The sequence below is a fragment of the Passer domesticus genome, chromosome Z (genome assembly GCF_036417665.1).
Source record: "Passer domesticus isolate bPasDom1 chromosome Z, bPasDom1.hap1, whole genome shotgun sequence".
NCBI classification, from domain to species: Eukaryota; Metazoa; Chordata; class Aves; order Passeriformes; family Passeridae; genus Passer; species Passer domesticus.
Window position 1 is genome coordinate 25,950,974 of NC_087512.1, and position 22,619 is coordinate 25,973,592.

Consider the following 22,619-nt stretch of genomic DNA (forward strand, 5'->3'; position numbering starts at 1 on the left):
GCTCTGATTTAATTCAGGCGCACAAATATTCAGCTTACCCTTGGGTTAGCGGAGTAGTGGATTTTTTGAATGGAGCTTTTTTCTTGTATCTATTTTCTTGTATGCAAATCTGCATTTCAGCAAATTATTTCCACTGTCAGTGGAAAAATCTGAAACTTTCAAAGGAACTTAATTATATTGAAGTTCAATGGATGATGAAACTGAATCTCTATGAATCTTCAGTGAGAACAGGGCCAGATTTGCAAAGATATTCTAGCCTAAAGAATAATACCTGGCATAAAGGGGAGATGTCTTGATATCTACCACATCAGTGGATATTCTTATTTTAATAAAAGTCCTATTTAGTTATTAAACCAACATATAAATTGGCAGAAATTGGCAGAAAATTCCCAGTCACAAGGGAATAGGTAGGAGCCATAACCTGGACAGGCACTGTGCCTTTCCTGTACCTCCACAGTATCCAGGTGCAGAGTGACCTGAGAAGTCTGTGCAGGTGCAGCTGTTCCTTTAGTCTTGTGCATTAGAGCACTGGACCTGCAATGCTTGCATGTGAATGTTATATATAATATTTAACAGAAGTCTGTCTGCTGCTAATCTTATTTTTTTACACAATTCTCTTTTTTGTAGAGATTCTTTGACAGAGACACTAATTAATTTTTTTACTACTTAGTACCATAAATAGACTTCATGCAAAGTGGCTATAATGTTTTGCATCTGCTAACTACATCAATAATAAACAACAAACTCCTTACAAACATGGAAAAAAACCCCCAAAACTCTGCTCATTTACCCACTTCTCTGTTGTTGATACACAGCCATATGCAGTCCCTATTTTTAAGTCAATGGAGCAACTATGTGGATAAATTTATGCATGTTGAACAAATTACACAAAACAAGCTTTTCATTTGTTTGCACATGCACAAATGGTGTAAGGAGTCATGGAGCAACATAACATATGCTTCTGTATCCTTTTTTTCAGTAAGCCTTTCAGCTGAGCAGGGGAAATATTCTTCTGGAAGACTAAAACGTAATGTAGCTAATATATTCATAATGGATTCTTATGATCCACTCTTTTTCCCCAATGACTCATTTTCAGAGCTTAATTCAATACTCCAAAACTGAAAAATGTAATTCGCAGCAGCTTCCTGGTCTAAAATATTTATTCACTTGTTCAGTTTACAGCTTCTTGTTGCAGACTTTCCTGGTAAGTAAAACACAAACCAACTGAATATCCCAATTCTTTCACTGAAATCATCAGGGAAGTGTTTGACCATACTCCAAGAAGCCTCAAATATATTTTAAAACTGGAGTGTATGCTTGTATATCTTCCCAGACCAAAGAGGCTTTTCTATACTTGTACCAAAACCAGAAGGGTTTGTCTAGAAACCAAAAGAAGACAAATTACAGTTACAATTACAATTAACTAAAATATATTTAAGTCTTCGGTGTGGTGCTATAATTAGGTGAAGAAAAGCCAAGAATTTCTCTTACACATTCAAAAGAATCAGTAGCAAAAAATGCAGTGAATATAAGAAAAAACTGACCATGAGAACACCAGACCTTCTGTTTATTTATTTCCTCCAGAAATGATCAGCCATGAGTGCCCATGAATTACATGTGCATATTTCAGAATTTTGTTCTAATACTTGGGCCTTGTTAAATCTCAGCCAAAAAAAATTACAATTTAACCTGTTTTAAATACAATCATGAATGAAACTTCTCAGATTTTATTATTAAGAAATTGTTGGTGTTTGATAGTTGTGAATTTAGAATTTATAGTTTTCTTTTAGCAAAACTAATACTTGTAACTTTTCATCTTTAGGTGAGACTACATACTGTTCACCCATCAGAACTTGAATGCTGCTGGCAAGTGGAACTCCTGAGGCTCTGTTCTCCACCAAACCCAGAATCTGGATCCAGTTCTGCCACCTCATTCACTTGAGCATTGCAGTGACTTTGGTAGAATTGGAACATTATTTGAGCATGTCTTGCAACCATAAGATAAACATTACTTTCCTTTTTACAGCTGAAAGACCGAGCCTCTGAGAGATCAGAAGATTTAAGCAGTACTATCCAAAGTCTACCTGCCCCCTTGTCTGCTCTCTGAGCCTCCCAGTGTCTGAAATTTTGAAATTGAAATTCCCTTGATGCCTGAAGGACTTCTCCCAGGCACATTAGAGGCTCTTTTTTCCTGCTGCTGCGTGGATCATCTTGCAGCTGAAGACTAAGTCTGTTAAGATTCACAAACCTGCTGATTCCCCACCCACCCTTTTTAAAGGACTGCTTGTCATGTGTGTCCAGAGACATGCTGCACTGGCCTTCATGTAAAACAGAAGTTCTTCTGTCCAGAGCAATGGATGATTGTATTCTTCACAGCTTGACCTCACTTCTCCCATGAGCCTGGCAGATTTGCTCTAACCATGAGGACACAGATTCCATTGCTGTGAAGGACACACTGGGAAAAATGACCTAGGTCTCCACATGAAGCCATGCTGCTAGCAAAAGACAAATGATGTAGGATTACAGCCAAATGTTTTGGGTCTTTGGGAATGAGCATCCAGGCTCTAAATCCTACCTGTGCAATTTTGATAACTGAGTTTCTAATTTCCAGTTGATTTCCCTAACCTTTCGTTTTAGTTTCTCTCACAACTCTTGCTTGGCTTACAAAACCAGTTTTTCTCCTGCAAAACAGATTATTAGGTGTCTAGAACGCTTTCTGGAGACATGTGAAGTTCAGCACTGTCTGGCAGAAGTGAGAATAGGAGCTGTCTCTACTGTAACCTGTAACTTATCCGAGGAGTAGTCACTTGGCATTAAAAGGGGGGTGCATCCTGGTCCCAGGAGCTAAGTTGGAGGCACAGGAAAGACCTATAGCACAGTGTGGTGCTGAAGGCTTTATGTGGGCAGGTTTTGAGAGGCATTCTTTTGCATTGGCATCACATTTTCAGGCTATTTTCAGCAACTCCATTTTCTTTACTGTCTGTTATGGTTTCTAGTTTGAAACCATTTATTCCCAGTGGCATTTGTTTGGGAACTGAAAGGGGACCTGAGGAGGCAGCTCTCTGCAGAGGTGATGCTGTGAGACTGAGTGGCCGACTCACATTACAGATCTGGGCTTAACTTTCTTGTTTAGAATAAGATCCAAGGGTTTGATTCTGGAAAAGAAAAGCTAAAAAACCCCAGAGGCTCATTCCCTGAAGCCTCCCTTTCTAGTGGAGACTGATTCCCTCCATGTGGGTGCAGGAAGCCTCCTCCATCCCCTAGCTGATGGCACAGGGCATTTCTAGAGTTGATTTCAGCAGTGTAGACAATTCAAATGCAATTCAGGAATCAAATAAATTTATTAATTTATAATTGATAAATTCGTTATTCTAATTACAAAATATACAAACCCGGATCTTAGCAGGGAAATGATGGTGATGCTCTGACTCTTCCCTGAGAGGCAGAAGCTCAAGCAAAAGGATTGAGAACAGCACCATCTCCTGGAAACACCTCATATGGCTTGGCTTTTCAAAGATGTCTGAATACGCTTTTTTCCTGAAATGACTATAATTTAACTGGTACTGCAGTTAAAGTATTCCCTACGCTACCTAAGTGTTGCTTCAGCAATAACTGAATACCACCCATGCACGTCTTTTCATGTATTCCACATTAACTGTGAACCAAATATGACACCAGCATAGGGATGTTTTGTCAGTGTAGAAGTTGTGGGTACACCATGTTCACCACAGGGACCCCTCTGAAGGCCCACTGGGATAGTAGCCTGCAACCCAGACTAAACTAATTTTACATTTTCTGTGAAGCCTTCATCTGAAACCTGATTTTTCTTAGAGCCAACAAAGAAAATAAAAGAAAAACAAAAATGTATTTTTTTTGCAAGGCAAGACTTTATAGCAGGGGGTTGTGAGGGTGACTTACATGAGATGCTGCCAAAAGCTTCCCCTGTATCTGACAGAACCAGTTCCAGACAGCTCCAAGGTAAATTTGCCACTGTCCAAAGTCGAGGCCATCAGCAATGGTGGTCGCACCTCTGGTGTAATGTATTTGACGAGTGGGAAAACATTACTGACAGCAGCGACTGCAGCCAAAGAGAGGAGTGAGAATATGCTCCATGAACATGCCCACTTTGTATCACAGTAAGCCTTCTCTTAAGAACAGCACTTGAACACTTACCTCATTTGAGCACATGCAAGTAGATAGCAGCTAGATAGTCACATAATTTAGATTAAGCCTTTGACAAAATTTGCCACACCAGTGAGTTAGTGAGTTATCACATATAAATTATCAATTAAACACACACAAACCTGTTGAAAATTAGCTGACAGCCAGTTAATTATTAAACCTGAGAGGATAATTTGAATAATGAAATTATAAATGTTGTATTTGGTATTATGTAGAATTTCAATATAAATATAAATATCTAAATTTGCCGATACTTTTCTTGTCAAGTGTTGCATTTTGCCTTTTGTATTTATATCACATTAATTCAGGGCTAGCTAAAGCACATTTGCTCACTGCTAAAGTGATTTTCCTAGTAGCAAAACGATTTGCTGCAGTCTTTTATTTTACTTACATTAATGTTTTTATATAATTGTTTTGATTTAATTTGTTTTTTCCCATGCTCTAATTTGAAGATCTCTCCTTATACTACCTGCTAGATTTTTTAATGCTTGAGACATGACTAATTGCTTTTCTCTCCAGATGAAAGCTAGCCTGAAGATGAAGCAGCTGACTACAGTGATAAGACAAGACGCTCTGCTTCCTTAGCTTTAACTCATCAACCAAGCTGTGTTTCAATAATTAAGCTACACAGATCTCCATGTGGGCTTTGCTTCACCTTAAAATAGTACCTTGAAAAAAACAGATAATCCTTCTGTATCTTAACATCTATCACTAAATACTGCCAGCTCTTTACTTCTTTTACAAGTGAGAGGAGATAGTGTAACTTCTTTCCCCCCCCCCCGAAAAGAAACCATGGTTGTTGTGTGTATCAACTCATTTAGAATCTCAGCTGATACTCATACCTAGCTTTCAAGTCTGTTCTTTAATGCTGCATCTTTCTTTCTGTTTTTCTTCTGAGTCTGTGACTCTCAGCCTGACCTTTCACAGAAGACTTTTATGTGCATTCTCTTGCATCTCTTCCACAAAATGTTACATTACTGAAGACAAACAAGGGACTTGCAACAAAACTTGCTTTTGTTTTCATTCAGGGACAGAAGAAGCAGTTTGGTTTAATACTCCAATCAGTGTCACCCTTTTATTTTTTTTTCTCCCCATCTCCAGTCTAAACTATCTGTCTTTTTTAAATCTGGTTAAAACTAAACCCAGGGTCAATCTGATTTCAACTAACTTACTGCTGTAAGTCATGTGTGTTATGCTTGCTTCAGCTAATAAACCATGGCTTACAGAATTAAAAATAGATTGCCTAAGAAAGTAACACCCTTCATGTTCCACTGGTGATGGAATATAATCTTACATTTCACAATATACAAACGCATAGTGAATTCATCACGGACTTCAGACAGAATAAGAGAAGGGAGCTCAGTTTTGCTGTAGGTGAAGCAAAAACATTTTGAAGGAATCATATCTAATTGCTATGCCCAAACCAAAGATTTTCTAGAAATAATTGCCCTTTCTTAGGTGGCTAGATTTATAGTTACTAAGTAAATAATTTTTTTTTAATTAAAAGCAAGAGAGTAATTGCAGTGGCTCACTGGCCGCAGAGGAGAGCAGTTGTTAAGTAGCAGAAAGTGACCTGTGTGACTTCTGCCCTGCAGCAAGATGACAAAATGGTCCCTCTGACAGTGTCTCTTTTGTATGTCTTCCTGTGATGAATTTGTTATTCTCCTGCTCAAGCATCCTTATGGCAGTGTGCCCATGTCAGGCTTAGAGAGACCTGAAATGGGGGCACTAGTGCCATCAATATTCATCAAGATATTTAGGGAGATAACAACCACTATAATGTGTTGCCTTTTCTTGGTAACTTCTTCCATGATTTCCATTATCAACCACTCAGGCTGTCTTTTTACAGTTAGGGGTCTTCCAGTGTGAGTGATGGTACACGGAGTACAGGGCAGTACAGTAGAAATTCCTAGAAGACAAGCAAGTAGAAGAGTGTGATTAGCAATTCTGATAAGATGTCTGGCTTCTATTACAAGGTATGTATGTCTGGCTTGCTCTGAAATAGGAGAAGCTGTTGGAAAAGCAGAACGAAGGTTGCAGCTACTTCCTTCTTGCATGCACTTAGCAAGTTTATCTAAAGAAACTGAGCAAGACATAGTCAAGACCTCTCCATGAGCTCCCTCCTGCCCTAAGACAATGGAGTGAGGTGGAAGGTGATTGCTTTTCAGACCAGTGCAAAAAATGATCCCCTTGCCATCAAATGGCAAACAGCCCAGCTTGTCTCTCGGGTAGTAAAAGGCAGTCCCAGAGGAAAGCACTATGAAACACATACCCAGGTACAATGGTGAAGCTGGTGGTGTAAATGGGGAACAGTGCTTTCTGTGGCGTAGCTGATCTGCAGACTCTGAAGCCACAAGGCTGACAGGTGGGAAACATGAGTTCAACAGACCTCCACCCAGAGCCTCTGCTGGAGACAGGAGGAAGAAATGAGCAGGAGAAATGCGAAAATGTAATTTCCTCCTTTCTGTGTCACTTTTAATGTCTCTAATGTCTCTCTCCCTCCCTATACAATTCTCTATATACAGTGTGAAGTGACCTATGCAAACCTGGAGTGCTTTCACAACTCACTGTGGTTTTATTTTGGTTTATGATGATGATAATGGACCACCCCTGCATTTTCAAGACATTAACAATTTTAGTTGTCAAACTGGTCAGATTTACATTTCATGCTCCTTCCCCTCTGCCACCCAAACTGCTTTAGTGAAGGTCATTGCAGGAGTCAGCTGGGAGGTGCAGAACTCAGCCTCTGGCTAGTGTGCACAGTGTGAGCTCCAGCACAAAGGCAAACAATCTTGGATAGGTTTGCTCTTCTTAAGAAGAGAGGGACCAGTGAGCTGTGTCCCAGGAATTTCATATAACATTATCACACTACAGGCACTGCTGAATCCGGAACTCTGGGAATTTCTTGGGAGCACCGCTAAGGAGATGGAATGATCAGCAAAATACTGAACTCAACAAAATCTATATGCAGGTATTATGTCAGATTTATTCATATGAATTTGAAAGCCTAGGTTTAGATCTCAATTTGTAGTGTTGAGAACACAGTACATTCAATCTTAAATAAATATGAATCATAAAGTTTCAATATACATTATATGGACCTACTTAAAAAGATCATATTTAGTCATGGAGTTACGCAAGGGCAGTATTTTGTATTAATACAAAATACTTTCACTTTTTGATTTTGAGTATTAATTTTGGTCTACATTGAATTTTCCAAGCTAAATTTAAGCTTATGACAGAATTATCACTTATCAGGTTGTAGAGATCTGATTTGTAATATACTTTAATTAATAAAATTATGATTCTCTTCTTGAATAAGTCACTTTAGACAGCCTACCTTGACTTTAAGATGAGCTCTAGATGCAGCATTAAATGGTAATCTAAAATTGTTTATCACATGTGATTTTTGTGGTTTATGGCTGAAGTAATTGTAAATTCTGTGCAGTACCTCAGAAAACTAAGATATCCTCAGAAAAATCTAAACTCTATAAGCAGAAGTTCAACTTTTTTTGACAACTTTTACAAAAGCTTTTTATCTTCCCTGGGAAAAAAGAAAAAAAATAAAAACAAGCTGGGATTTTTTTGTTCTGGTCCACTCTAATACCAGTCTGGGTGGCTGATTTTGCCTATTAAATTCTGGCACACAGGATAGGACAGGAGACACTCTTGTCCTAAACTGCTGCTTGTGTTCCCAGTGGCTTAACCCTCCAACTCCAGCAGCACCAGAAGGATATTGGGCATCCCATTGTGTATCAGTGCCCATTAAACAGGAATACAATACCAGAGCAGTCTGCTCCTCATTTATTGTAGCTCACAAGGGGTGTTGTAAGAGAAGATATTTTCACTGGGACTAATGAGCAGAGTTTTAATTGCAGTGGAACTAGGACAACAACTTTTCAATTGCAACATAACTGATTGAGGTAAAATGAGGGTATTCTCCTCAGATCATCCTGGGGCTTTTGAAATTATTGTCAATGTAGATACCAGTACTTGGTAACTGTACCATGGAATTGTTTACTCAGTTCAACCTGTGGCAATTATTTTTTAAATTTCAAATGCAGCCTAACAAGTATATACTAATGCAAAATTTCTAGTAATTTTTTTTACCCTTTCTGGAAATGCCTGAGGCTCTCAGAAAGGCACATAATGAGGAATTATTTTTCCCCATTAAATATTTTGTATTTGGGGTTCTTCTTCTTTTAATTTGGAACAATAAGCCAAAATATCTCTCTCCAATTTAAGGTTGGGACAAGATTTTATTGTTATAAACAAAACAAAAACTCTTTGCAATGTCATTGTGTTCATACGACATCATAACCTGGTAATGGAGAGGGTGTATCGGGCAGTCCAACAGAGGGAGAGCCATTGCAGCTCCACACTGCCAGGCCCTTCCAGGACTACACACTTATATGCATATGATAGTCATATACTCAGATACTTGTATACAATACAAGTATATATATATATATATATATATATATATACATATTCACATAGCTGGCCACGTTGATGGAGTCAGACACAAAAATGCACCACTCACACAAACTGCACCAATGGCCTTGTACTGCTGCCTTCTCTGGCTCATCAGGATGAAGGTCAATTAATGGGAAACATATCTGTATGTTCAAACAAAATATAGATTTCCCCAATAACTGAAACCCTCTCTAAATGGTCCTGGATCCTTAGTTTACATGGTTACTGGCATGTCTGCACACATGCTCCCAGTGCCTGCAGCTTTACTCATGGACATAAGCACACTACGGCTCCCCAAGTAAGTGTCACCTGGATCCTCTCGTGTCCAGCTGTCTCACAGAGACACACACATACACATAGAAACAGGTCTTTCTGTTGACCCCAACCCTTACTTTCTGGCCTGGCCCAACGCCTACAGTAGCCAGCCTGCACCGCTGCACCCATGACAGTCCCTGGCACTATCCGTGGCAAGGACTCCCGTGACACATGGTCCCTGCTCCATCCTGATGAGCCAGAGAAGGAAACAGTGCAAGGCCATTGGTGCAGCTGGCACTCAGACACCCATGCCCACATATGCATGCAGAATAGACAGTCCTTCACCCAGGAAATTACTTAGGAATGGATTTTAATGGGACAACAACACCACCTGAGTGTGGTGGCCAGGCACATGGTATGGCCAGAGAAGCAAGCACAGCAGCAATAAACATGTTTAAATGTCACTATACCTTTTATCCCCTTGACCTTCTATTCCCCATACTTGTTCCTCCCCAAAACATCTTGATCTCTTGTTTTCTCTCCTAACCAACCCTAATTAAGTATTAAATAATCCCCAAATGCTATTCCCAGTAAGGTTTATGGTTTATCTACTGCAGGCAGATGAGCCTGATACTGCTGCTCACGTGCATGCCATCCTTCTCCTCCTCTCCTTCTGATGCAGGAGACTCAGAATGGCACAAGTGAGAAAACTTAGGGATATAAATAAAGATAATTTAGTAGGCAAAGCAAGAGCTGTATGTACAATATAGCAAAACAAGAAATCTTTACTTTTCTGTCTGGATAATGTAGCTGTCATTCTGTCATTGATATAAAGAGTATAACACCAAAAATGAAAACAAATATAGTTCCTGTATATGGTCCTGCAGGACCATACACAAGTACTAAATTTCTTAACAGTATTCACTCTGAACAAGCAGAATGCTGATCAAGCAGAATGCTAAACACTACCTACAAGAATAGGTAGTAATCCTTTACTTCAAGAAAGAAGTCGGGTGTTTTGTTTTGTTTTGATTGTTTTGTTCTGTTTTGTTTTGTTATGAAGGTTGACTACATAACACATATGACTAAATATTATCTTGGTTTTTAGGAATAATCTTTAATTCCTTTGTCTGTAGAAAAATTGAGGTTTAGGGCTCCTGATCACCATAATTTCAAAGAAGAACAGTTCATGCAGATCACTCCTTTCAGAGATTTGAAATGTTTTCTTCAGCAGGTGTTGAGATCTGCCTTTTCCCAGGTGAGGAGGTTCTATTCAAATTTTCTCAAGTGTTTATCCTTTAAAAATGAAGACCTGAATTAAGGTTACAGGTATTGTAGCATTTTAAGGTAATACATGGTCAGAGTCACTTAGCCAACAGTTTCATTTTATTCTACATTTACATTTGCTCACCCTCTTGATTTTGCAGGATGAAAATCTCAGGCTTGTGTTTGGAAATGTTGAAGGCTGTGCATAATTTGAAGAGAATGGAACATGAAAGTACATTTGAGACTGGAGTTCAAGTGTTGCCTTCAAGCCTAGATCACTGAGCCCGCAGCTCCTATCTGTGAAGACTGCTTCTCAGGAAACTCCACAGGACACCTGACGCTGAAGTATCCCTCTTCCTCACACAGAATGCTAGTTGATAATGACTGCAAGAACTAAGTCTTGAGATTTGTATATATTCACTTCAGAAACACACAGCAGAAGCTGTGTCTTCTCACATGGACATTCTCTCTGGAGTGTGAGAGTGTAGGCACAGCCACAGTGCAGTGAGAGCCAATGTCACCATTGTCCTGTGCATCAGGATGAACAGGCACACCCTCTGCAGCAATGAGGGAACCAATGTATAGAAACATGGTGCACAGGGAGAGCTGCAAGAAAATTTTAAAATCAATTTTTTCTGTGAATTTGGGGAGTAAAAAACTAAATTTTTTTCCTGATAAAGTAGGTAAGGTCACTGAAGTGCTAAGAAGTAAGCAAATTTGTGTTTTGTAGTAATAAATATACATAGATAACCTGAGTGTGAAACAAAGAGTTTGCTGTTTTCCAGCTCTTTTATATCAAAAGTATGCTCAGTTAGAGCAATCATTTTCATTCTTTCCCATGTTGCAGACTTCTACATTGCAATGCCTACTTCTGTATGGTTGAATTAGGTATAACAATAGCAACTTGCCTTTAATTAATTATATTTCAATATTCTTTAAAAAATTTTCCAAAACCCACACACAAACTTATTAATGTTAAAACTCACCATCTTAGATGAGTGAAGAGAGGATGTAGTGAGACATTTTTATCTTCAAAAACACAATGTAAGCCACATTCCTGTTACAGGCACAACCATCTATGGTTCTTCTGGTTCTATTGAAGCTACAGATAAATCCTGGCTTCAGGGTTACCATTTGACTGTGGTAATGTGTGTGGTATTTTAGGGCAAAGGCCATCCTTAATTTTTTCTTCTCTACCATAGAATGTTAGTCATAAGTGACAAGAAGATGGCTTGTGTTTAAAGAATTGACAGTCTCATGATAGGGAAGGAAATAATGGGGTTTTATGGGCTGACAGAAGAAGCATGAGGCAACAGGGACACAACAGTGACCAGTCTGACAAGGAGTGGCCAAGGCTATGTGTTGTCTGTCTTACCTATCTTCTATCAGGTGTTTGCAGCTACCACAAACAAAAGATGCATTAAGAAAGGATTTGAAGGGAGCCATGGAGAACTGCTTTGGTATTTACGAAAAAATCATGTGAGTGCAAGGAAAGTGTGTATATTTCTGCAGAAGTTAGGGTAACAGCACAGCAGCTTGGTTTGAGGTTTTTTTATGAAAAGGGTAACTCACTTACAGTCACCTTATTCAAACCTGGATAAAAGTAGTGCTCTGGGGTGACTTCATGATGCTCGTATCCCCATTCATCTGTTTAGCCCCGAAATAAGTTTTGCACTTTTAAGAGTGGTTCCAAGATCCAAGGTGGGGAGAGAAGAAGTGCAGTTTGTTATCAGAACCTGCACTTGCTCCTCCGCATCCTGCTCCCGGCCTGTGTTGTCTGCAGGCAGACAGACAGCAGGACAGAGCTCGCCTCTGCTTTTTAGTTAGGTTTTAGCTAGCTGAGGCAGGAAAGTTCCCTAGAGTGTGGTTTCTCTTTTTCTTGGAACTGTTCAACCCTGCTCTGGACTGAACACCCAGCAGATCAGCAGCATCTCCACCTGTGGCAGCCGGGCCAGGCCTGGGCTGCGGCATTTCCAGCACCAGAGGTTCTGATCAGAGACTGGGTGAGCCAAGCTACAGCCCACCAAGGGGACTTTCTGAGTTTGTCATCTCTTCAGATTGGCAGGAGGTTTTATTGGTTAATATTGTTCATTTTTTGTGCTGGTGAATGCTTTGCCTGTTAAATAAACAGATTTTTTCCACTTTTCTCCAAATAAATATTTTCCCAAACCAGCTGGGGAAAGAGCCACATAAATCTACTTTCTAGAATAACACCTTTAAAGGTTTTCTCCCAAATTTCACCTAAACCAGGACAGGTAGTTGCTATAGATTATTTAAACCCACATGAAGAATTGTTTCAGACCAGCTTGCTTCTGTCATAGTCACAGAATATTTTGAGTTGGAAGGTGCCCACAAGGGTCATTGAGTACAGGTCTTAAATTAATGGCCCATACAGGGATTGAACCTTAGTGTTATTAACATCCTGCTCTAACCCTCTGAGCTAATCTGAATTTGTCACTACATAGTGAGATAGGCTGACCTTGCTTACTTTAATACTTTCTGCTCTTTACCATTTAAATAACGTATTGCAAATTAGATGCAAGTTTTTTCAGCTCACTTTAATTTTTTCATTTTGTGTCTTTTCCCTCATTCTTCCCATGTGTGCCCTGCTAAGCGCCTCTCTAACTCCCAAGGACTGTCACTACTGAATGACTTGTTGACTTTCTCTTGCACAGAGCAGATGGGACTGCTGCCATATTTCATTTCACACGAGGAAAGCTGTAGGGGCCATAAGTCTTGCAGACAGAAGGAACAGTAAGTCATGGGGCCAGCAAGAGGGCAGGAGCCACAAGGCCAGGTTTCAAATTAGGTGCATAATAAGACCTTTGTACTGGGAGAGTGGGGGAGTAAGGCATATAAATTCTGCAGAAGTCAGGCTGCTGATCGCAGGCAGCTCTAATTGGAAGATGTGGAGGATGAAGAGAAAAAAATGAACCTACATGTTTGAGTAAAAAAAATTTGACCAGTCTTAGAATAGCAAAGATGTTTTAAAGGCTTTGTGAAGCATGTTCTCTAGGATTGCTCTATGATGGATCTCCCCTAGAGGTTTGCTACACTGACAATTCTATGTGGCATCTTTCAAAACAGTCACAGGTTTTTGCATTATTAATGCCCTCTTGCTATGACTAAAAGAGCTGACCTGGTTAAAGGCCTGCATATGGTGCACATTAATGTGCTTGCCTGTGTGGCAGCCACACCTCTGACTGCAACATCAACATGGTGCAAGAGGGAGTCTCTGTTGGTGATTGGCAATGCAGTTCCACTTGTGTGAGGTCAGAAGACCTCCAAATGTATGAAGTGACTCCTCAACACAAGGTAAGGAAGAGCTATCCAGATTTTATTCTCACCTTCACAGTTTTTTTACAGGAGAAAGCTTTCTATTTGGCTCATTTAGAGAACCTTTGGTTCACCTATAAATGTCCATTCTGTACTTGGGGAATAAGAAGCTTTTGTCAAGAAATGGAAAATGCAGACAAAATTTTATGAAATAATTAAAAATGCTCCAAAAATTTCACCTCCTGGTAAAACTTGTTATAATCACTCAAAAATGTTCTCACACCAGAAGGCAGAATATGAGTCTTTGAGACAATAGGGGCTAGGCAAAATAAGGTCAGACTGGGAAAGCAAAGCTTCTATAGTACTGGATGGAAAAGGTATAATGAAGCTTCCAAAGAGACATAAAAATCCTTTCATGTATGAAATAAGCTGACCAGAAAGGGTGATGTTTCTAGCCTTCCTACAGGAATGTAAGAAGAGAGAGAGACAAACTTTGTAGTGTGATAGTAATTCTACTGGGTTTGTGTGGCAAGGGTTTGGTAGCAGGATGTTGCTTCTTTAGGAAGCTAACAAAAGCTTCCCTCATGTCCAGCTGAGGCAGTTCTAGTTGGCTCCAAGATGCACCCACCAACGGCCAAAGCTGAGCTAAACCTCAGCAGTGTTTAGCTGTTACCACAGTGCCTCTGTGATAGTGTATTTAAGAAAGAGTAACAGCATCTATGAGAGAGGAGTGGGAAAATGTCAGAGGCTCTGCTGACATGGAGGATGGTGAAGAAGCAGGGGGAGAAGATGCTTCACATGCTGGAGCTGAGATACCCCTGCAGCCTGTGATGAAGACAGTGGTGGGGTAGCCCATGGAGGTCCCAGGCACAGCACATGTAGACTAGCAGCCATCAGAGAACCCTAGAACAGAACATGCTGAAGCAGTTAGTGAAGAACCGCAGTTCATGGGAAGGACTGACAGTGGACAAATTTGTGGAGGACTGTTCTCCCAAGTGTGGGACTCCACATTGGAGCAAAGGAAGAGTGGGAGGAGGAAGGAGCAGCAGAGAAAATACGTGATAGACTGATTGCAACTCCGGTTCCACATTCCCCTGTGAGACTCTAGGAGAAAGGGTAGAGAAATTGTGAATGAAGACGAGCTTGGGAAGAAGGGAGGAGAAGGGGAAAGATGTTTTTAAGATTTGTTCTTATTTCCTGTTATTCACCTCTGATTTGCTTGGCAATCAACTAAATTAAATACCCCAATGGGAGCCCATTTGTCCTTTGACAGTGATTGGTGAGTGATCCCTCCCTGTCCTTATCTCAACCCACAAGTCTTTCATTATATTCTCTTTTCCCTGTACAAATAAGAAGGAAGAAGGAGGAGTGTTAGAGTGCTTGCTGAGAATGTGACAGCAGCCAAGATCAACCCACCACAGTGGAACATACAGACTTTTGCTAATAAATCATCTGGGTGGAAATAAATCACCAATAAAGATGAGGAGGGAACATCTCTCCTTCTGGAATGAATACATCTGTGCACAGGATGCCAAGGCTGCATTTGTTCTTGCTGTGGAGGGTGGTGGGTGAGGATAAGGAAGAGAAAGGAGGTTAGTTGGATCTGACATAGCTGCTTGATGTGCTCTCAAAGAACTTTTTAGTAAAAGGAAGTCGCAGATGCATGCTTCTTTCTTTAAACTTTTCTTTCTTTCCACAGAATTTATTAATATCCCTAGGATTGCCATTTTCTGTGGATGAAAGAAAAGAAATACAAGTGATCAGAAGTTATGATTTTGCATGCCTTGTATGCTTGTTTTGTTACGCTTTGGTCTATTACATAAATCTTGCCAAGAGCAGGGTTGTCCTTTTTCTACATGGGTTAGGCACTCCTGAGTCATTAGCAATAAATGACTTGGCTGCCAAATCCTGCTAGCCCTACCTGTGCCCTTCAGCAGGAGTATCGACATCAGAGCTGCCCAGCAATATCTGCCAACAATTCTTGCCTGACCCAGTATTTTGCATGTTAAATTCTTGATTTTCTCTATTGAGAAATCTCATTATCATTAGCTCGAATGTCTATTATTTAATATATTTTTTTGTTGTTGTTTGTGGGGCTTTTTTTGTGTTTTGTTTTTTTTTTGTTTGTTTGTTTGGGGGCGGGGGGAGGGGGTGGTTTTTTGGTTGGTTGGTTGGTTTGGTTTTGGTTTTTGTGAGGGAAGTGAGACACTGGGCCAGGCTGCCCAGGGAAGTTATTGATGCCCCATCTTCAAAATGCTCAAGGTCAAGGCAGACAGCTCTGGTCAATCTGGTCTAGTGGAAGATGTCCCTGTTCAAAGCAGGGGCAGTTGAACTAGTTGATCTTTAAAGCTCCTTTCCAACCCAAAAAAATTATGATTCTGTATTTCCAAACACCTGTATCACTTGAAGGAATGTTTGGAGTACAAGTCACAGGAGTTACGATAGATGCATGTTCAGATGCATGTCTTGTAGCTACATTGGCATGCTTATATTGAGCATGCTGCACAATGTGCTTGCCATTTAGCATATGCTATTCATGACTATGGCATAATTAGAACTTGCTACCTTTCCTTTTAGTTGTTTTTACTGGAAAAAACCTTAAATCTCGAAGTCTCCCTAGACAAGCTGCAGGCATCTTTGTCACAAGAGGTTTAAGAAAAATTAGCCTAGAAAAACATCTGACAGTGAGATGTGCCAGACAATTTACTGGGGTATTTTCCAGTCTGACATTTCTTGGAAGGTATCAATTGTGCTAAGATACCAGAGACAGATGTGAAAATACAGGGTAAGATGTCAGACCTTCCATGTCTACATTCTCCCTTTAATGCAAAGGTTTGACAAATTATTTAGTTGTAGGGGCATAACCTTCTTTAATATATTACTACGAATGTCATGGCATATGGTCTTCCAGGTAAAAATTACCATGGGAATACAAAATGTCCAAAGTCTCCTTGTGGCAGATGGGAAAGCATGTGTGAGTGTGTGTGTGTGTTTGTGATCTACAGCACATATATTCAGAGGATCATCCTACCACTATGTACTGTAATCTATAAGGTCTCCCACTCCACTTAATTAATGTTATTGGTATGGGTACTTGTACTAGCAAGGCTGAACATGCTTCAAAAATTTACAATATAAGCATGAGAGAAGAGGAGAGGAGAGGAGAGGAGAGGAGAGGAGAGGAGAGGAGAGGAGAGGAGAGGAGAGGAGAGGAGAGGAGAGGAGAGGAGAGGAGAGGAGAGGAGAGGAGAGGAGAGGAGAGGAGAGGAGAGGAGAGGAGAGGAGAGGAGAGGAGAGGAGAGGAGAGGAGAGGAGAGGAGAGGAGAGGAGAGAAGAGAAGAGAAGAGAAGAGAAGAGAAGAGAAGAGAAGAGAAGAGAAGAGAAGAGAAGAGAAGAGAAGAGAAGAGAAGAGAAGAGAAGAGAAGAGAAGAGAAGAGAAGAGAATACACAAACCCACAGTGAGATTAATATGATTACCAGAAAAGTTACTAGTCTTAAACAAAAACATTTTGTTAAGATCTCTGTAACTCTCACAACAGTAGAAAATACATATTTATTTGTGGGGTTTGCATGAAGATTCTTCCAGATACAAGAGGTAGAAACAGTAATAGTTTAAAAACAAATTTAACATGCAAATCTGTTTCTAAGCAATATTGGAGATGACCTGCAAAGGCAGTAATTTATTGGAGGATTTCTGCATGAATTAATTTTCTGCCTTTTATTTCCTCTCCTAAAAGATTTTATGAGAGTATTTTAATAGCATGTCCATATCCCAAGCAACTGAGAAGGTAAATACTTTTAGTAAATTACACTGTTCATGTTTAAATCTCCTTATCTCCTTTAAAATGTCTAGTAAATGACCATGGCCAAAAAGTTTATCACCAAAAAAGGCCAAAGGTTCTTGGTTCTTTCATGAAACTGTTAGCAACAATGCAGGTAGAAAACTACCACAAGTTTCTAGGTTCTTTCATTCATTTGTTGTGAAAGGAAAAAATACAGGAAGTAGAGGTACTTATTTTAGGAATTTTCTGCCAGGTTTAGTTTGTAGTCTTACTCCTTTAAGATATCTTATTTTGCATACTGCATATTGCAGAACAATTTTCACTATATAACACTGCACTAAAAAAGTTTTCCTTTAAATGCAATGTAAAATATCATCAGTATTACTCTAACTACAAGAAAAAATTAGGAGAGTATAAACATTGACCCTTTTTCTCTAGCCAAGAGAACTTTGTCTAAGCTTGTCATAAATGGAGTTTTAAGATGACCGCTCATTCAAAAAAAGTTCTGTTGATGCTTCATGCCAGCCCCTGACTTGTAATCTGTTTCAGCAAAGTTACATTATTTTAGCATGATGGCTTCACCGTGCCTGGATGCCAGCTGCCCACCAAAGCTGCTCTGTCTCTTCCTTTCTCATCTGGACAGGGGAGAAAAAGTGTAACAAAAAGGTTTCAGGTTCAACATAAGGGCAGGGAGAGATCACTCACTTATTGCTGCTATGGGCCAAACAGATTCAAGTTGGGGAAAATTAATTTAATTTATTACCAATCCTGTCAGAGTAGGATAATGAGAAATAACCCCAAATTTTAGAAGCACTTTGGGCACAACCCATTCCTTCTTCCCAGAGTCAGCTTCACTCCTGATTTTCTCTATCTCCTCCACCCAAGCAGCACAGGAATGGGGTTGTGGCCAGTTCACTCTATGCTGTCTCTACTGCTGTGTCCTCAGGGGAAGGACTCCTTGCACTTTTCCCTGCTCCTGCATTGGGTCCCTCTTAAGGAAAACACTCCTCCCTGTTCTCTAGTATAAACTCTTCCCACGGGTTGCTGTTCTTCACAAACTGCTCCAGTCTGGGTTCCTCCCACGGAGCACAGTCCTTCAGGAGTAGACTGCCCCAGGCTGTGTTGCCCCAGGATCACAAGTCCTGGCAGAAAACTTGCTCCAACATGGGTTTCCCATGGGGTCACAGGCCTTCTTTGGGCATTCACCTGCTCCAGTGTGAGTGAGATCCACCACAGGCTTCAAGTGGATCTCATGTTCCACCATGGGCTGCAGGGACACAGCCCCTGCAGGTCTTCACCATGGGTGGCAGGGGAACATCTGCTCTGGTGCCTGTGGCACTTCCTCCACCCCCTTTTTCACACTCCCCAATGTCTGCAGAGCTGTTTCTCACAGAATCACAGAATACGCTGAGTTGGAAGGGGCCCACAAGGACCACGGAGTCCAGCTCCTGGCTCCGCACAGGACCATACCCAAGAGTCACACCATGTGCCTGAGAGCATTGTCCAAACCCCCCTTGAGCTCTGTCAGTTTCATGATATGACCACTGCCCTGGGGAACCTCTTCCAGTGACCAACCAACCCTGGGTGAAGAACCCATTTCTAATACCCAACCTAAACCTACCCTGACACAACTCCAGGCCATTCCCTCACGTCCTGTCACTCTTCACCACAGAGAAGAAAGCAGTGCCTGCCCCTCCTCTTGCCCTCACAAGATAGTTGATAACTGCAATGAGGTCTCACTTCAGTCTCTTCTTCTCCAGGATGAACAGACCAAGTGATGTCAGGTGTTACTTATAATGCTTCCCCTAAAGGCCCTTCAGCATCTTAGTTGCCCTCCTTTGGATGCTGTCTAATAGCTTTAGTCTTCTTCTCTCCCATGTTTTCACTCCTGTCTTGGGCTGGAGGTGTCCAGGTTGTTTTCTCCCTTCTCAAATAAATGACCCCAGAGGTGCTACTGTAATCACTGATGTGCACGACATTGGCCAGTGGCAAGTCCAACTTGGAGTCATCTGGCTCTGTCAGACACAGGGGAAGTTCCTGGCAGCTTCTCAGAGAGCTCACTCCTGCAGCCTCCCCATGACCAAAACCTGGCAACACCAACCCAATACATTTGGACATACATATAATCATTATAAATACACCGAATAGATGCTCCTCTGGTCCCTGGTGTTACAAGCTGTCCTTGGCAAATAACACTGTGAAGCCCTTGAAATGACTGCTGCCACTGGGCAGTGACCCCAGTTTGCACCCAGCCTCCTTAGTTCCATGAATGTCATCACAAATGTGCACCTACTACTTCCCACTCTCAGAACAAAGCATCATAGCCATAAAACAACGGTGTATTTTACAGCCAGAGTCAAGACCAAGTGCTCTCACAATCTCTTCATTTGATTTTGGCGTGCTTCAGCTTCCTGGCATACAGACCTTCTTGGGGGTGGATACTCAGGTGCTGTGGCCGGCGGTGGTCAGTGGTGGGGAACAGGGATTAATGTTTCTGTTTGGAAAACAGGCTTCTGCCAGTAAATGAGTTCAATCAGCTCCCTAACTTGTAACAGGAGGAGTGGTGACGCCTCGGGCTGGTCCATGGTGAGTTGCTGGAAATGGGAAAGCAATCCTTACTGCCCAGGTCCGTGAGGTAACCTTTTTTGCAAAGGGGATATTTCACCCTAGCTTTGTGGTGAGCTACCCAACACTAGGAGACGATGCGCGGCCTTGTTCCTTCCTCCTTGCGAGTACCACAGACATCTGAGGCAGCTCCGGGCTCCCACTGTATGCCAGGGCCACAGGAGAGGTGCCAGCAGCCCAGCGGTGGAGAGCGATGGCGTGGGTGGCACGCCTGCCCGTGAGGCTGGCCGCGCACAGGTGCCGGGCTGCGGCCGCGGCGCGGTGCCACAGCCGGGGGCGGTGCGGGGTCCCGCCGCCGTCATGGCGGGGCGAGCGGCGGCGGCTCGAGGCGTATCAGCGGGAGTGCGTCAGCGGCGAGGGGCGGGGAGGCCGCCGGGGGAGATGATATCAGGAGCCGGGCAGCAGGACCGGGCGAAGCCGGAGGTGAGCGGGGTTGTGCCGTGAACGCTGTTAGGGAGCCCGGCCGCCTCCGCCTCCTTCTTCTCCGTTTATCGCCGCGCCGCCGGGGCAGGCTGCCCGGCCGGCTGAGGTGAGGCGCGGCGGGGTGTCGCGGGTAACCTGCCCAGGCGTCCCGCATCTCCGCAGCGTAGCCGGGCCCGGCCGGGCAGGACGGGGGGAGCGCTCGGCGGCCGCCCGGGGCGCGCAGCCCGGCGGGCGGTGAGTGGGCGGGCTGGGCCGGCCGCTGCCGCCGCGGGCGCCAGGTATGCGGCCGCATCCCCGCCCGCGCCGCAGCCGCCGCCCCCGGCGCCGCTCTCCCGCCCGGGGGCACTGCCCGACCCCGCCGCTGCCATCGCGGTGCGGGCAGGGCCGCGCCGGGGTCGCGGGCGGTGGGCGGAGGCGGCTCGGCCGGGCGGTGGGACCGGCCGGGCTCCCCCACTGCGGCGTCGGCCCGGCCGAGCTCGACCCCCTGAGCTTACTCCGGCCTTGGCGGAGCTTGCGGCACGCCGAGTTCGGTGTGAGTTCTGGCCCAGGCCACTCCGTGCTGGCCAGGATCAGCCATCTTTTGTGGGGGTCTTCTATTGTAGCGTTGGAATTTACGTTTTATGGCCACACACATGTGTGAGAGCCATTTATACATCTATACACCTCTACGCATATATGAAAATAGTAATTGCAGTGCTAGTTGCTATCTCTCACAAAGATGGCTGTGTGTACGTGTGCGAATGCACACGCAGTTGCACACGCACACACACTCTTCTGTTTTCCTACATATGGTGTGTAAGTCTTTTGCAATTTTACTTTGAGGTAGGGTTGGTTCATCCCTTAAAACAGGGAAGCATCTTGCCTAAGATATCCATTGACGTAGCACTGCCATCCTGCTTATGAGTGTTAAATGCAGCCTGAGAAAGTGGATTGCACTGAGAGCTAGGGCAAAAGGTTTTACTAGCATTAATGGAAAACAAAATATGTTAACTCACCAATTTAATATGTGTATTAATGCTCTATTTAGAGGAAAGAAAGAATTCTCTTTAAGCCCTTCTGAGCTGCGGAATTTTCAGTTATTGATAATCAGAAATTTAGAAACTTAACCTTTGGTATAGAGACACATTCAGCTGATACTTGCTTTTTTGTGTACGGGCACGCAGGAGGAGGGAACTCTTTTCTTGTTCTGCATAACTGCATTTACTCATTTAATGCATTGGGCTGTACCATTGATCATAGCCTACTATGGAGCCCACCAGTTTGTATGGGGAATAAGTATTGTATCAGAGTGATCATTATAATAAAATTAGTGCTGCCTCACTGGAGGACCTATAAAAGATTGCTGCAGAATAGAGTGGCCATGGTTTTCCTCCTCCATCAAACTCTATAGGAACTGGGTGCATCTTCTCTCCGTTTCCTCAGCCACATTGGTACCTTTCTTTTTAATTGACCTCCGCTTGATTTAGGTACCAAAGAACTTAATTTTTCTCTTGGTGGCTAGTTAAAAAAACATTTAATCACCTGTTCCATAGTGGAAAAATGTTAGGGCAGAGAGTGGTTAATAAAAATAATGTTCGTATTCAAGTATTATTAATGTCAGCGAGCATCTCAATTTCAACACTGGTTTTTTTGAGCTCTTATATAGGCAGGTTTTTAAGTCCTTTTCTTGTTTCTCCTTCTCCAGTTTGATGTTCGTTATAATTTTCTTTATGCAGAATCAAGTGTTTTACAGAGTCTTTCTTTATTTTTGTGCAGGATGGGTAATTAAGATGGGATTCTGCTGTATGTTTATAATATCTCTCTAGCAATGCGTGATCCAGAACTCCTTTTGGAGTGTTGCATAACTAGACACTTTACAAGATGAATTGAAAAATACTCTTAATTTCTTCAGTATGCATATCAAGGTAGATAATATTTCTTTGATTTAATAATCAAAAGGGTGGAGGTTTTTCCTTTTCTAATGTCTGTTAGTGTTGTAAAGATAGTACTACTCAAAATTAACTTAAAGCTCTTCTTATCCACACATCGTATAAGCACAATTTGTTTTAAGTAGTTGTACGTACATATCTAGTCCAGTGCAGAGTCTTTGCCAGTGAAAGACAGAGGAACTTCATTTCTGTACTAAGGCTAACACTTATTAACGCGTTTTTGGTTTTTTTCCTCATGTTTGATACAAAATCACTAAAAGACAAACATAGGATTTGATGGTGCTGGAGAAATGCATCAGAGTAGAAGAGCCCTTCAATTGCTTTACATTCTTAGATATGATAAGACTATTGATATCAATCTCTATTTTCTACCAATCAGTGAATATCAAGTAGCGTGACCATTTAA

The 22,619-nt window shown here is 42.0% G+C and overlaps 1 protein-coding gene and 1 long non-coding RNA gene across 3 annotated transcripts in view; one reads left to right on the forward strand and one right to left on the reverse strand.

Annotated features, from left to right (window-relative positions):
• Positions 1-1,190: 1,190 nt before the first annotated feature.
• LOC135289328 (uncharacterized) lies at positions 1,191-20,001 on the reverse strand. Its single transcript, XR_010352102.1, has 5 exons — positions 18,859-20,001; positions 6,455-6,589; positions 5,025-6,091; positions 3,919-4,078; positions 1,191-1,379 (listed from the first exon to the last, which is right to left on the reverse strand). It is a non-coding gene; the product is annotated as an uncharacterized LOC135289328 (long non-coding RNA).
• Positions 20,002-20,135: 134 nt separating this feature from the next.
• Positions 20,136-22,619, forward strand: part of FAM169A (family with sequence similarity 169 member A) — a 39,743-nt gene continuing 37,259 nt past the window's right edge. The window contains exon 1 of one of the 2 annotated variants that reach the window (XM_064402825.1): positions 20,136-20,285. In XM_064402825.1, coding sequence (XP_064258895.1) covers positions 20,163-20,285 — 123 coding nt within the window. In that variant the 5' untranslated portion in view covers positions 20,136-20,162. Of the gene's footprint in view, positions 20,392-22,619 lie in introns of both variants that reach the window. The other variant, XM_064402826.1, reaches the window with a different exon arrangement.